The 16990-nt window shown below is 37.1% G+C and overlaps 3 protein-coding genes across 3 annotated transcripts; 1 reads left to right on the top strand and 2 right to left on the bottom strand.

The window, feature by feature from the left end:
• Positions 1 to 317: 317 nt before the first annotated feature.
• LOC113275521 (pentatricopeptide repeat-containing protein At3g18020) lies at positions 318 to 2561 on the top strand. The gene has a single exon (XM_026525053.1). It carries the CDS (start codon positions 357 to 359, stop codon positions 2355 to 2357), a length of 2001 nt encoding a protein of 666 aa, XP_026380838.1. The 5' UTR covers positions 318 to 356; the 3' UTR covers positions 2358 to 2561.
• A 1159-nt stretch (positions 2562 to 3720) lies between these two features.
• Positions 3721 to 7974, bottom strand: LOC113272526 (pentatricopeptide repeat-containing protein At2g13600-like). Its single transcript, XM_026522349.1, has 8 exons — positions 6505 to 7974; positions 6255 to 6327; positions 5962 to 6104; positions 5727 to 5855; positions 5450 to 5603; positions 5173 to 5300; positions 4792 to 4997; positions 3721 to 4461 (listed from the first exon to the last, which is right to left on the bottom strand). Exons 1-7 carry the CDS (start codon positions 7972 to 7974, stop codon positions 4875 to 4877), a joined length of 2220 nt encoding a protein of 739 aa, XP_026378134.1. The 3' UTR covers positions 3721 to 4461; positions 4792 to 4874.
• A 3960-nt stretch (positions 7975 to 11934) lies between these two features.
• LOC113275520 (cyclic nucleotide-gated ion channel 1-like) lies at positions 11935 to 16990 on the bottom strand. Its single transcript, XM_026525050.1, has 8 exons — positions 16817 to 16990; positions 15981 to 16142; positions 14985 to 15552; positions 14539 to 14751; positions 14118 to 14398; positions 13875 to 13986; positions 13408 to 13644; positions 11935 to 12778 (listed from the first exon to the last, which is right to left on the bottom strand). Exons 2-8 carry the CDS (start codon positions 16007 to 16009, stop codon positions 12080 to 12082), a joined length of 2139 nt encoding a protein of 712 aa, XP_026380835.1. The 5' UTR covers positions 16010 to 16142; positions 16817 to 16990; the 3' UTR covers positions 11935 to 12079.

Raw genomic sequence — 16990 nt, 5'->3', positions numbered from 1 at the left:
TTTTTTTTGAAGCATGTACTCCCTGCGTTTTTCTGAAAAAGTGTTACTTTCACTTTGTCAATTTGGTCTGTTTTTGGGTTAAAATGAAAAAGTGAAAGTAACATTTGTATTTGTTAAAAAACTAGTAGGAGATTACACGAGGATACCTAAAACAATCTGACTAATAAAGACTAGAATTACCTGGTCCCATATTTTTATTGCCATGTTTCCTGATTGACTTCCATGATTAGCTAGTCCGTTTGACGCTTAGAGAATTGTTTTCTTCAAAAAAGAATAAAAAAAATAAAATAAAAATTGATTGATAAATGTATGCCCAAGTGACTACCAAAAATGAAGTAGAGAGGCGAAGAGAGAAAATGATTAAGGTTGCAGTCAAAAGATCAAAAGATCCAATCATCCTCAAACGTCTACATGCTCTCCTTTACGGCACAAACACAAACCCTTCGTCTCAACAGCAACATGAAGGAGAAGGAGAAAGCATACATAATAAAACATATTGGACTAAAAGAATCCACAGTCTCTGCACTCAACATGGAAAAGTAGACGAAGCTCTTCTTCTTCTCGACAATCTCCGTCTCCATGGATATTCTCCTGATTCACTCAATCTCAGCAGCATCATTCATGCTCTTTGCAGTTCATATCGTTTCACAGATGCTCACAATCGTCTTATTCAGTTCATTAATACCCATCACTCTGTTCTTGATGAACGTACTTGTAATGTCCTCATTGCTCGTCTCCTGGATGCTAAAACTCCTCAACAGACTTTGATTGTTATTCGTAGTTTAATTGCTGCCAAACCTGCATTTGTTCCGTCTTTGATTAATTATAATCGTCTCATCAATCAATTTTGCTCTTCTAATCAATCCGATGAAGCCCGTAAGTTGTTTGACGATATGAAAATTCGGGGCCATTCTCCGAATTCGATATCTTATACTACTATGATCAATGGATTTTGTAGAGTTGGCGAATTGGATAATGCGTATAAAGTGCTTGATGAAATGTCTAACAATGGGGTACTGCCTAATTCTCTTACTTACAGTGTTTTACTAAGAGGTGTTTTACGGAAAAGGAATGCCGAGGAGTATCCGGAACTGATGAATCAACTTTGGCGAAAAATGATCAATGAAAAAGACATGTCTGTAAACAATGCGGCTTTCGCTAATCTTATTGATTCTTTGTGTAGAGAAGGGTTCTTTCATGAAGTTTATATGATTGCAGAAGAAATGCCTCAAGGGAAAAGTGTAAACGAGGAGTTTGCGTTCGGCCAGATGATAGATTCGCTTTGCAGAGCGGGACAAAATCACGGGGCGTCGAGAATTGTTTACATAATGAGAAGAAAAGGGTTTCTCCCAAGTCTTGTTTCATATAATTGTATAGTTCATGGTCTCAGCAAAGATGGAGGTTGCATGAGAGCTTATCAGTTGTATAAAGAAGGTACTGAATTTGGATACCATCCATCACAGGCTACATACAAAGTTTTAGTGGAAGCTCTATGCCAGGAATCTGATATCTGCAAGGCCAAAGATTTACTTGAATATATGTTGAGCATAGAAGCAATCGACAGGACTCGTATCTACAATATATTCTTAAGGGCACTCTGCAATTTAGATAATCCCAGTGAGCTTCTTAACGTACTTGTTTCCATGCTTCAGAACCAATGCCAGCCCGATGTGGTTACGCTCAACACTATTGTAAAGGGATTGTGCAAAAACAAAAGAGTTGATGAAGCTCTAAAAGTTCTTAACGATATGTTGGCAGGGAATCTGTGTGCTCCAGATGTTGTGACGTTCACAACGGTTATTTCTGGTTTACTAAATGATGGAAGAACTGAGGAGGCCTTTCATTTATTACGTGTGAAAATGCCTGAAAACGGTCTTAAGCCAGGTATTGTGACTTATAATGCACTTCTTCGTGGTCTGTGCAAATTACAGAAGGTTAATGAGGCAATGGATATCTTTTGTGACGTTCTGAAAGATGGAAAAGTTTTCAACAGTACTACTTGCACAATAATGATTGAGGGTTTATGTAGATCGAACAGAATAGATGAAGCAAAGAAATTTTGGGATGATGTGGTTTGGCCTTCAAAAATCCATGACGATTTTGTTTACGCAGAAATATTGAAAGGGTTATGCGGTTCGGGTAGATTTAACGAAGCATGTGATTTCTTATATGAATTGGTTGATTGTGGGGTTTCTCCAAATATTGTAAATTATAACATTCTGATCGACAAAGCTTGCAAGTTAGGTTTGAAAGCACAGGCTTACCAGATCTTGGGAGAGATGGGAAAGAATGGTTTGGCCCCAGATTCCATAACATGGAGAGTTCTGGGTAAATTACATGGGAATTTAAAGAAGTAACTTGTTATAGGTGCGGCATGGTTTATTAGAGGGGCGATAGTGTGATAGTAATGTCCGTCTAGTTGGTTAGGGGATGTCTTATAGGGGGTGTAAATTAACTAGATTATCTTCCCCATTTTATAACCTAAATCAAAAATTTGTTTTCTTTCTTCTTCTCTTTTCCTCCTCCCATCAACCATAACCTCCATTAAAACTCAAAATTTCATCGTCTTCGATTAATCGACGATTCGAAAATTAATCAAGTGTAGTGTAATGACTTATATGAGCTATGTTTTGAAAACCCAGTTACGAGGTGGTTTATTTTGTTCGATTTAAGTTTAATTTCTATCGAAAATTAGGGTTTCAGATGGAAATTGAAATTGAAATTTATGGGTTTATGTGAGTTATAGTTCAATATGTTCTTATATCTGAGAATTTTCTTCAGTTACGCTTGGTAACCATTTTAGTTTACGAACCGTAACGGTTGGTATCGAGCATTTGGTTACGAACCATAACTCAGTTACGGTTCGTATCAAACATTTAGTTACCAACCGTAACTGGTTTTACGATTGGATTTTCTTCAAATTTAACCAGTTACGGTTGGTAGTTCATCTTTTACGAACCGTAACTTCGATTTACGGTTGGTTATGAGCACAATTCCAACCATAATTAGCTCTGAAAATGTAAAAAAATTAATTTTTTTACGTACTTTAGATAACTTTGAGCATTAAAAAGCTAGTTGGGACTAATTTAGAAGTATAACAGATCATTTTCAGGTCCTGGTTGTTCATTTTGTTGGTTAATTTCTTCAATTGATTGAGATTGACCTTCTTCTCTAAACTTTTTTTTTTAACTCTAAAAAACTGATTTTGGTTTTGATTTTGAGTTAATATAAGTGAAATTAATCATTAACACTAAATTTGATTATCATCACTAAACTAGGTTATCAATTATGAGGGTTAATTTGTCATTTCCAGTATTTTTTTAATAAGGGACACCTTGAATGATCATGTAATGATCCTTTTTGTCCTATTAGAATGTCGTCCCTCTAATAAAACATGACGCCCCTATAACGGGTTACTTAGAGAAAGAGATGGGTGATTTCAATCAAATTAGCAGTTGAGGAAGGTTGCAGTAACTGTAGACATACACAAGAAGAAATGGTCGGCATTAGGAGTCTTATTGAGTTATCTACGGATAAAATTTTGAACAATGTACGTCGACAACACTGACTTCCCGAGTTGATGGTTAATGTGAAGTTGACATTTGATACTTGGCCATAACATTTGATTAACATAACTTGTTTCATGCAGCACATAAGCCTCCTGTAGTTCATGACCATATGCCTGTATCAGTATATAAAATAAATGAATGCCAAACTATAGACAGGAATATCATTTTTACAGCTTCAGTATGAATTGTATGTTCCCATAACATGCCTAACAAAAACTCGCTGCATAAGCTCAAAGACTACAAAGGTAAACATTCCTTGACAAAGCTCCAACTTACCACACTGCACAATTCAGTTTCAAAAACAATACAGTTTATACCAGGAGAAAATTTTAACATTCAAGAGATATATGGTAGCGACATGGTCGATAAAGCATCTGGCAAAGCAGACCTCAAACTCATTGCACCAAACCCGACTAACCAACTTGGAGGGATCAGTAGTTCAGGGTCTCAATTCTTGTTAATGCTTCGAGGTCATAAACATACATTCTGAAAATCCTTGGATTTTGAGCAATCAGTCGGCCAGTATGTAAGGTTTCTGCTTAATAACTCATTCACTCAACACCAAGGGTCGACCACAATTTGAGCTGAAAATACATTGAATTCGCCACAAAATTTGTGATCTGGACATGATTGGATGTTACCTAGGCAATCAATCACAATTCGATTCACCTAGCCTTCACCTCTCTGCTCTAAGCTACAACACCAAGCAACAGTTCCGCAAAATCCAGATCTATGAAAGTACCAAAATGAATTACTTCTTGAGCAGACAACTACATGGATAAAGGTTTATTCATTAACAGTGCTTGCCCCCACCTTGAGCCTTTCGTGCAGTGGCTCCAGAACATTTAACATTCCTTCATGTCCTGTTCACCAAAATACAGCCTGGTGGCATCTGTTAAATCCAGCAACATCCCAAACACTCTTTCAATGAAATTAGAACTAATGGCAGCATCTGCTAAATTCAGCAAAATCTCAAACACTAAATCATAGACCCAACATGCAGTCAGAAGACCCTAAACATTTGTAAGGAGTCAAACTAAAAAGACCTATGTGACATAAGTATAAATGTTTTGCTTGACTGGCTTTTATACTTTATAGAGCAAGGGAAGACAAATAAACCCAGCTTCTGGACGTCAGTTGGTGGTCTAATGTGTTGGAGTTAACCCATTCTCCACATTTAACCAAAGTACAAGAAGACATTCTGTAACAGCTAAAGGCAAACCTGTGTATGTTCTTGACCTATCCGCACCAGAAGTGATTGTATGAGTTCTCTCACAGCACTATTATTTGAATGTATTCGGGCAATTATCTGAGGCAACACAACCAGCCTGTGTCGGTATCAATGTACGCAAATCCTTTCTGTAGAGCCAATAGAACGTCCGCTGTAGCTCCATGACTAAACCACAACGTGAGAAGATGAAGGATATCCTGGAGGAATATTACCAGCACATCTAAGATCACGATAAGCAAATCGGAATAGGTGCAACAATAAGAAGGAATTTTCACAACTAAACAATTTAAATGTAGAATACAGATTTTTTATTGGTAAAATTCAAGTATGAGCTGCAGATAAGAAACATGCCCACCGGGTGAACAATTTTACCCGTAAACTATCATCCACTCCTTTCGTGGTTGCTGCAATTGAAATTGAATGGAAGTAACCAGTAATAGCTTCTACAACATACTGCCCAGCTAAATAAGAGAAGCCTCTTACACTGTACTGAGATATAACTGCAGTGTTGAATAGTGACCGATTAGTTGCACATCGAGTGGCACTGGAATGCAACAAGGACTTCTGCTGACCACAACAATCAATTAACGTACAAATAAATTACAGCCAAAAGAAAAGAAAAAGATAAGCCATATGAAATATTAACAACCTTGTATGGTGTCATCATCTAACACTGGAGAAAAGTGCCCACTGCCAAGTCCCAAGTTTCCGATAAACACGGGCCATAAGGGAGATACGAGGATTTGAAGAACTAACTGAACCACCTGGCACCCTTGGCGAACTGTTTGTTGCTCCAGAAAACTCTAAAAAGACGAACAATTAACAATTACACAGGATCGCGAAAAACTATACTAAAATTAGTCCCCAAGTAGGCATCACAAATGCATCACTTAAAAGGATTCAAAGAAATAAGGTATTCCTGGTACCTGCAACCTTGCAAATGATTCATATCGTTTCAGATCTTCTCTAAGAGACCATTGTTGCTTTAAGTAGGCCATAATCACTTGTGGAGGTCCATGATATCGCAAATCTCCCAGAGTAGTTTCTGGGTCGTACTGTATCCAGTAAATACATTATATGACGAAAAATGAGATATGTTATGAATAAAACACTAATAACAACTCACAGCATAATTTTCCACATCCAACGTGCACCACTAACCTGTAAGAAGTTCACCAGAGTAGATCGCGCCTGACTAATACTACCACTTTTTCGGCAAAGAGAAGCGGATTTAAGCCAAGAGTCTATGTCTTTTGTCAGGGGTAGCGCCCAAGTGCTCGGACAGAGAGCAGTGCTTGATATACCTGTAGAATTTAAGAAAAGCCAAAAAGAGAAACATCAACTTATGGTAAACATGATTGGTGCAGTTGATTATTCAACAGACTTAGCATTGGTTTAAAGAAGACTAACACAGAAAAAAACAGCAGATTATGAAGAAGATAAGTATCACATACATAGACTAAAGGACTGTCTCCAAACAATAAGCCTCACGAAGGTTGATATTTTTACACCTTCGAAACAATAAATCTTTGAAATGGAGAAGAGATAGTCACAAAATAGAATCACACAACTCCTTTAATTAAACTCACAGATATACTACTCCTTTGATGAAGATCCATATTGTTTCCTCTTTTTTTCTGTGTGGTGATTTCTTGAAGACATGTGATTCGCCTTGTTGTCATACCTTTAAATTGTACGCTGCACAGCGATCCAACTGTTGCCGGTCTCTTTTTTCAACCCACTCATTCCCAAGCTCTCCCGGACTCTTTCCTTGTCCTCCCATAATCCCCTATCAGCGTATATATTCGCCAATAACACATAGGGTTGATTTCTTCTTGGTTCTAATTTCATAATCTTTTCGGCGGATCTTTCTCCCAATTCAATCTCTCCATGGATACTGCAAGCACCTAGCAGTGCTTCCCATACAAAGACTTCTGATCCAACTCCCGTTTCTTGAATAAACATCTCTGCTTCCTTCAACCTTCCTGCCCTACCCAGCATATCAATAAGACAAGAAAAATGTTCCTTTCTCGGCTTAATACTATAATGATCTACCATCTGCCGAAAAAGCTGAAGCCCTTCATCAACAAGCCCGCAGTGGCTACACGCAGACAAACCTCCAAGAAATGTAATATCATCTGGCTTAAATCCTTTACTTGGCATCATTCTCAGGATGTCTATAGCTTCTTTTCCTTTCCCATGCTGACCAAATCCTGTAATCATCATTGTCCAAGAAACAACATCGCGTTTTTCCATTGTTTCGAACATCAATTTTGCTTCTATTAAGCTCCCACACTTGAAATACATATCACTAAGAGCATTACCCACCAAAGTATCTGACACAAATCCGGACTTAATTATCCTGCCATGAACTTGCATCCCTTGCTCCAACCTTGTTAAACTACTGTAAGCGGGAAGAATACTAGCAAAGGTGAACTGATTTTCCTTCATCCCCACTTTTAGCATTCTTTCATAGAACTTAATTGCCTCCTTGCTCTGCCCATTTTGCATAAACCCGGAGATAATTGCAGTCCAGGAGATGATATTAGGTTCTTGAGTTCTCTCAAATATTTTTATTGCAGAAATTGATTCTTCTTCACATTTGGAATACATTGTGACAAGTGCGTTACTGGTGGGTATTTCAGAAGATAAGCCGATTTTAATAACACACCCATGGATCTCCATTCCTCTCTTCAAATCTCTTGAATCTGAACACGTTTTTAATAAGCTTGCCAAAGTGAAGCTATCAAATTCTACACCCTTGCTTCGTAACCTCAAAAAGATCTTCATTGCTTTTTCTTTACATCCATTACGTGCAAAACAATCGATCATTATGTTACACGAAACCAAATCTAACTCCACTATGTCGTCAAATGCATGCACAGCTTCCTTTAATTTCATTTGCTTTCCATAGTTATCAACTAAAGAGCTTCCAACAAAACAATTAGAAAAGAACCCATATCGAATTGCTTGACCATGAAATATCTCAGCTAGTTTCATACTGGCTGAAGAACCAGCACAAGCACCAATTAGTGCAGATAATGTAATATGATTTGGCTCAAGATCCTCTCTTTTCATCTTTGAGAATAACTCTATACCTTTACCAAGAGTACCATTAGTACGAAAGGAGGCGGAAATGATTGTATTGAACGAGACTACATCTCTGTAAGGCATTTCTTCAAACAGTTGAAGAGATTGTTGCATTTGATTGAATTTGCAGTAGAAATGAAGAAGCTTATTCCAAAGGGACATAAACCCATTTGGTCTCAATTTTATGAGATGAGTATGAACTGATGAACCTAGCATGAAATTCCCATTATGTAAGCAATCATGTAGGCACTGGCTAAAATGGGTGTAGTTTATCGAATTTTGGGGTTGAAATTTGAAATCATTTGAAGGGTATTTGTGAATTGAAATATGATTATTCAAGACGCTAAAAGTTCTGAAATGGTGATTTAAGCGGTGAACAAAGAGCTGTGAAGGTGAACTGCAATGGCCACCAGCAAGGGTGTGAATCACAAAATGACAACGAATCATGGAACCAGCTATTTCGTAGCTTTTTCTTTACTGCGACAAGGGATCAAACAGCTTTCTTCTTGAAATTCATTCCAGTTAGTTAAATTCGGTTCCTGGAAGATATCTACAAAGCATGTCCCTGCATTCAAACACTCACTTATCAAAAGGATAACTGAATTACGGTACTGCTAAGAAGAAGAATTTGTTCCTATGTAGTCCAAGCAAATCTCTCTGTTGTCGTGTGCTACTGCCAATTACATGTTTTTCAGTAGATGTTTCAAAAGTGAACAGCGTAAATCTAAGGCAGTAAAAGGGCAAAAGTATTTCACAGCTTAGTTGTTTGAACTATGGCACACAAGAGGGCAAGTGGGTAACAGGTAAAACGGATATCGGTAATTTTAGTATGATGTCCTCAAATAACTGTTAACACTTCAAAATATGATAGAAATACAAAGCATGCAAACGTACACAGCTAAAGATACTCGTATTCATGTCATTAACAACATTTTCATTAAAAAGTAACAATAGCCAGAACAAATTAATCAGACGTACAAAGCCCAGAGAGAGTGCTTTGAGGCTAAGAAACCCCCAAAATACAACAAAACCTCGAGAGAGAGAGGGAGTCAAGACTCGTAAGCACTAACAGGTACACAATCTAAATGCAGCTAACTATTGAAGAATTGAAGACTAAAGGAATTGCACAGACTACTTCATCGCCACTAGTATCTTGCGAGCAATTAAATTAAGCAATACTAATTAATAAGGGGCTAAATAGCCACTAACAAAAATAAGTCTATAGTGAAAAACCAGTCCATGATTAATAGAGACTCAACTCATTGCATCTTTTCAAGTTTGTTTTGTCTCTAATTCCTAAGAGACAGAGTTTACACCTGAATATCTCTTTTTGGGTTCAGGAGTAGTACCTTTAAGGCCGGTGGTCAAGAAGGTTTCTCACAGCTAATAAAATCATCACTGTTTGCACTCTGCAAGTTGCTTTTAGAGAAGCTGTGTGATCGAAACCTTAGCCCAATCTGCCTAGTTTGAACCCCTATGATGTAATGATAACTTAGAGTTGGTCTTCTATTTGATTTGGTTGAGGTCTGAAATATGTTTCCAGAATAACTTTAAGAAATTCAACCTACATACTTAACACACAGAGTAAGGACATATATAACAAAAAAGCAAGGAACATCGACTATACTATGAAAAATTTGACAGGCAAGAAGAAACCAAAATGATTGCTTGCAAAAGATCATGACCAAGAACTCAATATCGCCATATAATTCTCAGTTTCTCACCTTAATTCAATTATAATGTAAATATATTATGCTAGAGTAGGTGTAGGTGTCACATATTCTTTATGCAGGACTATATTAAAAAAACATGAGGATTCCTCATATACCAGGAAATGAATCACGGTTTACCTTTAATCCATCATCGTCCTTGTACCAATTGCAATAGTCTTACTTCAGCTTCTCATTACCAGCACACTTCAGCTTCTAATCTCAAACTATTAGCTGTAAGCCTGTAACATAAAGTAGATATACAAATAGTATTTTATTATTTACGACAACAAACATAACAGTATCTTAGATTCTTTAGACATATTTCTGGGTCCCACATAATAAAAATCTCCAGGCCTGTCTAAGCATCCATGATCTAGGTTGCATACACAAGTAAAACATAACAAAATATTAATGATAAGGAATTCGCTAAACAAGTTATCATGATTCAATTGGGCTATGGCTACAATAGCAAACACTAATGGAGCAGCAGGACTACAATTCTTTATTCAGATCTCTTCATTTGGTGCAATTCACACACTAGCATTCCTAAAATGTGTGCAAGAGCAATATAATTCAAGTTTTCGAAGAGCAAATGGAATTTATGCATAAAGACGCGTATCTGAACTACAAAATCGAATCTACTTAGAAGTACTCAAATGGGGAACCAAACAACAAGTGCTCCAGCTACACTAACTAAGAAAGTAGTAAAAGCAACGGAGCTAATGCATCACCAATCATACCAATTGCATAAGCACCCAAAGCAGAAGCCCCTCCCAACATCAAAATAGTCACAAGCAGATAACTCAAAGGTGATGGCACCTGAATACACTTTCCAAACGAATGGAATACAACTCTAATTTCCAAACAGATAACAACAACAATCAAGGCAACAACACAATTAACAACTCTCCCCTAGTTGATGCATAAAGTTGAAACAAAATGGCACAGATAACACCAAAAGCAAATCACTGAAAGACAAACATAATCCCATAATGAGATGCAGCAGCGGCATGAACACAATGTATGAATTCCACACTCTAATGGACCTAATATCATAATCTCGTCAGGCACTTCACCACCATGCAAACCAATATTATTCTCTTATTTCGTTGGTTTTAAACGAATGGTCATCAACCAACAGAATCCACAGCTAAAAATCATAATTACAAGCACACTTCAGCTTATAATCTCAAACTATTACCTGTAACATAAAGTAGAAAATACAAGAATTAATATCTAATGAAAACCCATTACTCTAACACCGCATATACACAAAACCCACTAGTCAAACTCTCTTTAGAATCCTTAAATTACAATCAATTTTAAGGCACTTCTCTTAAGGCATTTTATCAAACAGTGGTCGAGTATTGCACAAAAATGGAAGTGTTTCAAACAAGGTCACATAAACTATAACCTAAAATGAATTTCAAAAGTCTTAGAGTTCATAAACAGTGATTGATAGCATCTGTAAAGAACTTAACATGATAATCTGTATAGTTGTTGAAGGTTTTAGTTAGGATACAAAAGAAAAAAAGAAAAAAGAGGAATTACAGACATTATGAAAATCGGAGCTTTGACAGACGAAGTAGTTTTAAAGATGAAGAAACCATACCTGGGTACTGTACGTTTGTCCAGTTGGTTGTAGGCTGAAATTTGGAAGGAAGAAGAAGTTTGTAAATTTGCAACAACGCAAATACTCGTATATTGACAGTAGTTATACGATCGTCTGTTGGTTAGGATGCTCGGGTCGGGTTAAAAACTATACCGCGAAAACTCCAAATCGCTCATTTTCTGACGTCACGTGACCATTTTTTTTAAAAAAACATATGCCAATTGGCATCCTCCCAAGTCCCCAACCAGATTAGAGAGATTTGATCAGCTTTTCAAGGCAACCAGCTTTTGTTCTTATCATCATGGTCTTTGCATCAAGATGTTTTAATTCGTCTCTAGACCCGAAAGTTTGGAACCATGAAATTGCAACCAGATGCATTCACGAGCCCTCATATGCTAATTTATCCGATGAGTTCGGTAAGAGCTGATAGCTTCCGTTCTACTCCCTCAGTTACTTTTTAATAGGCAATTTTTTGGGACCACTTTCTTTTGATGACAAGTGTTATGTGAACCATTTCACTTTACTTCTTTTGCTGACAAGTATCATGGGGACTATTTCACTTCACTTTTTTATTGACAAGTGTCATGAGGACCACTTTTAATTATTAGTTCTCTTAATTTCTTTAATTTTCTCTAAAAACAAAACAGCCTATTAAAAAGAAACGGAGGGAGTAATTTTTAACCACAAACGTAAAGTAGTATCTAACAGGAGATAAATATATACTAGAAATGCATTTTTCATATTTACTATATAGGTATATGAAGAAAGATCCGGTACATAGAGATGCCATGAACACATACATGGCTTCTGAGTTTTCATTAATGAAAATCATTAGGTCGAGCAGTCAAGGAAATTATTACCTATACTAACGAGCTTCAGAAGAAAAATCAGGCTCTGCTGGTTTTTGAAGAATCAATGGTGGTAATCTCTCTTGCAACCTTGCCTTCCGCGAGCCATGTTGTCGAATTGCACGCAAGGCATTTGCAGCAAATCGTGAAGCATATATTGTTGCACCAAGGCTTGGTGAGGTACCGCCACCCTTAGCCAGTGCATCCTGTAACCTGTCCTCTTCTTCCTGTAAGGACTCTGCGGCCTTCTTCTTACTATACCTCCGCCAAGCTGCTTGAATGAAACATGCAGCCCAAGTCCTCCACTGCTGGGAGTAAAATCTGAAAGTGTGACGGAGTTGCTTACTATGGAGTCGCCTGAACTGCGAAGCAACACTCTTTAAATGATCAGCCATTAGAGCGAATCCTTCAACCTCTGTCAAAGCCCGGACAGTTCTGGTAGATATGGGAAGATTGTTATTTGAATTGGGGTCTAAAGCCCATGTAAGAAGTTCTTCTCCACAAAAGTCTCCTTCTTTTAGATGGTCAGAGTTGAAAAATCCAGTCCTTCCACCATTCGTAGTCACACTCAATAGCTTTCCCCTCATTATAAAGAGCATCTCACCAACAGGGTCACCTTCACGGACAATATAGCTACCTTCTGTGTACAAAGCTGGCTTGAGGTGATCACACATTGCGTCCAGTAGTTGCTCATCCATTTTTTCAAACATCGGAACCTAAAATAGTATGGAAGACATAAGGTCATCTTTCAAGAATTTGAAGTCATCCCTAAGTTGGATCTTTACATACCCAGTCAAGAAAGTGAGACAGAGAGTAAAGAAAAGAACATACTAAAGTCAAGCCATACACATGTATATTCATCATTATGATTCAAATAGTCTTATCTTATCACTATCTCCCTATTCAACTATAAACCAGAAGCCGCAACTTCAATGAAAATGAGTTTCAAGATCTATTATCAACGCCCTATTCAAAGGGTGCATATGTTCTTTCTCCCAAACCTGTATAAGATACACTTGTTCATTTTTAGGACCAACTTTTAGTTGTACAAAGAGGCGGGCAACAGGGGATTCAAGAGTTTCAATATGCTGATCTCGACATGAATATGAACTTGATATATTGACAACCCAATATAGTCATGTCACAAGCCAAGTACAACAAACTACTCAGTTCCACTTCTGTTAGAGATAAGTCAGTGCCCACTAGCAGATTTCTCTATGGTCAACTTAAAGTAGGTCTGAAGAGAAAGATATATGAACTGCATAACTTGAACCGAAAACGTTTTTCCAGCAAAGATGCAGTACCGGAAAGTAATAACAATATATATGAAGGCAAAAGGACTCACCCTCATGAGTAGATTCAAACAAAGGTGACGCTTGATGTCCCTCCTGAGGTCCTTGGGAAGGTTACAGATGAGATTCTGTTCATCTACCCCTCTTGTTTCTTGCCATTTGTACTGCTCGTACCTCCTAATTCGTTGCTTCAAGGGGTCAGGGAGCAGACGATGGGACATCCACTGCTCCGCATCTCGACGCTTTACTCTCATTTCTTCTAATCTAACAGTATTTGACTGGAGATATGTCTGTCAAAAATACAAATTATTGGATCATCAGATCCGGTACAGAAAGAGCAAGTGTAATCATAGAGATAATGTCGCTGGTTTCTCTATTCTGAGTCTGTATTGATGTTGTATACTTGTACATCTGCCGTTCAGTGTTTATAATATGTTTCTTTGAAGGGACTTATTCCAACAGCAGTTCTAATACAAATAAGCAACTAGAGAAAGTCGTAAAACAAGGGCTTCAAGCTAACCTGCATGTTGCCGATAAGAAGAGAAAACAAGACCAAGCCAAAGATGGAAATAGAAATCGCAAATAGAATTTCCCCAACAAACGTACTAGTTCCCAGATTTTGACCAAGTGAACTGCAAGCAATAGATGGTCGTCTCAACGTCCCTTAGATCCAAATGTGACATGTGTTTCTTTCAAATGAGCTAACATATAAAGTTCTATAAGATAGATCCCACATAAATAACTCGTGTGTATAAGCACAAACCTCAGACTTCTCAAGCCCCACCACAAGCAGTAAAAGAGCTTCGACGGGAAATCAGATGACTCCACCACACCAGATGTAAGTGCATCAAGGTATATGCCAAAATCGAAGAATGGAGATGTATCATTAAGTACACAATCGGCCGTTACATTTATAGTGTTTTCCATAGTAGACTCAGCACCGCAGTATAAAGATAAGTTGCAAGTCTGATTATCGCCACAAGCCTTACGCCAACAGCTGTCTTGCCGCTCAATCGAGAGAAGATACCAAGAGGCTCCAAACATCTAAAAGGTACAAGAGAATCAGATGGGACATATCTTGTTGCCATGATGTAAAAGACAGGAATAAGCGAAAATAGTTGATCTCCATAAAAGACTGTAATTGAGCAAGTATAATCAAGTTAATGGAAAACCATGTAACTTACATGACTGAAGAGCATGTAAAGAAATAAATTGAAAGCAGCTCCAACCCATGCCGTTTCAGTAATTATACCAGATGTTCTTGTGACTTCTTTATACAGGGGATAGATTCGGTAAAGCCTTGGAAAGTACTGGAAAAATACAACGAAGCGCAACAAATCTTTGGTATTTAATGATGCCGACCCATGCAATTTGGGGACGATAAACAGAATAACCACCTGATGGGATTAATATGTAAACATTAAGCCTCAAATACCAATGTTTGTCGGTAATAGGTAAAAAACTCCAGCAAGTGAATTGATTTGCAAAAACAAATCTTGAAGCAGCAGTCACAACCCATGCTAATACACGATCATACCAGTGAAATAGTTATTAATGTATTTAGTAATCAGCAGTAATGATGCTTAGAGATAGAATGATGACATATTGATGTCTCAAAGAACTATTGTACCTGAGGAAGTGGAAGAACTGCGAGAATATCAACAAGGAAGGATGAGCGCAAGTACCGTCGAGCTATGGATATAGGATCCTTAACCAAAACACCCCTTCCAAACACTCGAGAAGAAGGAGCAATGAATCCAGTGCGAAATTGAAAGATAATATGAAGTACATAAAAGATATCAGTGAAGGAACGCAGAACACAGGCAGTTATCTGCAACTTCTTATCCAAATCAAGGCATTTCTTCTGACCATCAATCACTGGGATGTAGAAGAATAAGGGGTCCAAGTAAACTGCAAGCACACATGACAATACAAATATCTTGTTCCACTTTTGAAGAAATGAACCTTGTGGGTCAAGAATTTTTCTCTTGGACTCTATGTCTGATACTGAAGAATCACTAGAGGAATTAAAATTGAATGATTTCCTGATGTGTCTAATCCCTTCCGAACCCCGTGACAAACCTCTCCATATTCTTTCCGAGATAGAGCTTACTGTTTCGGTGAATTTCCCAGAATCACCTCTCGTGGAGAAATGCCTCTCAGAACTTAAAGATCTCTCCGAAGACCAGTCCTGGAACCTGAGATATCTAACAGTCAGCAAATTCCCCAAGTTCCTTATATGATAAATGTAAATCTATGAATTCCAATTGACAAACGCGATAAGTTTATATGTTCCCTAGGTAGAAAAATAAGCCAAATATAATAGTACTTTGGGACTGTCAAGAATATTTGTGAAAATAGAGAAAATAAGCCTCTTCACTGAATGAATCTAACTACCCATTTGAAATATCTTTTGTGACCAAATAATAAAGTCCACCTTTGCCTCTTAGAGTCTTAAAATGAAGTAGAAATGCAATCTACAGAACGGCCAATACTGTCCAAAACCCAAACATGAATTCAAATAACTACTAGACATATTTAAATGCCTGACATTACCCAAACATATTCAAATGCCTGACATTACAAAGTTCATAACTACGAAAGACTAGAGAGCAGAGGAACTCACTTGACAAATTTTTCTTCTCTGAAATTCATTTATTAAGATTGTGCGTAGAATCAAGTCTTTACGGGGATAATCTTTCAGCACCGAAAGAGCTAAATCCTCTTTGTTTTTTCTTTGTTGCTAGTTAATCACCATTGTAGACAGAAAACCAACAATTGCCGTTTCCTGCAAATAAATCAAGTCAAGTTTAAACCCTCTCTTCTTCTTTTTTCTTTTTTTTTTTTTTTTTTTATTGTTGGCTTTTCTTCCTCCATTGCAAGTAAAGACATGGAGCAATTCCTGCTACAATGCTTTCTATAGACTTCAAAATTAGTCATCCAAAACCCTAAACCACTTTGCAAAAATACCAACATTTTAGTAAATCCAGACCCTTATACAAAAATCAAATATCTAAAACAAACACTAATAAAATTTCACATGCTTCAAAAAAAAAAAAAAAAATAATCACATGTTTTTTTTTGACTCTCTAAAGACCAGAACATAAAATAAAATGATTTGAATTATTAATCCAACATCTTCCAATAATTCAAATCATCTCATCATCAGCTTCACAGACAGCCATATACAGAGGATATACAGGTTGAACAAAGTATTTATACTCAATTTCTATAAAAAATTTAGTGTAAAGAAAACATGTTCTTAATTATCAATAGCAGTTCAGATATACTGGATTCCACTGTCTAATATACCAACTAAAGTACCAAAAACTGAAAAATCTGAACAATTGTTTTCATTTCTTTACTAAAATCGAACTACTTCACACAAGATTTCACTATGTTAATTAAGTACAGAAGCAAATAAAAGAGATACTATGTAAAAAAACAAAAAAAAGATATTACCTAAGAATTGCAAATTTTGTGAATAGAGTAGAATTCATTAGTACTGTTATTGATATTTATCAACAAGATTTTATCTTCCTTTATTTTCTGAGGACTGAAACTAAAAACAGGCGACGTCTTAAATGGGACGAAGTTTCCACGAGATTTCGACGTCAGGATTCCAACGCTCTTTAG

Source organism: Papaver somniferum, chromosome 4 (assembly GCF_003573695.1).
Source record: "Papaver somniferum cultivar HN1 chromosome 4, ASM357369v1, whole genome shotgun sequence".
NCBI classification, from domain to species: domain Eukaryota; kingdom Viridiplantae; phylum Streptophyta; class Magnoliopsida; order Ranunculales; family Papaveraceae; genus Papaver; species Papaver somniferum.
This window is presented reverse-complemented; position numbering and strand designations above follow the sequence as displayed.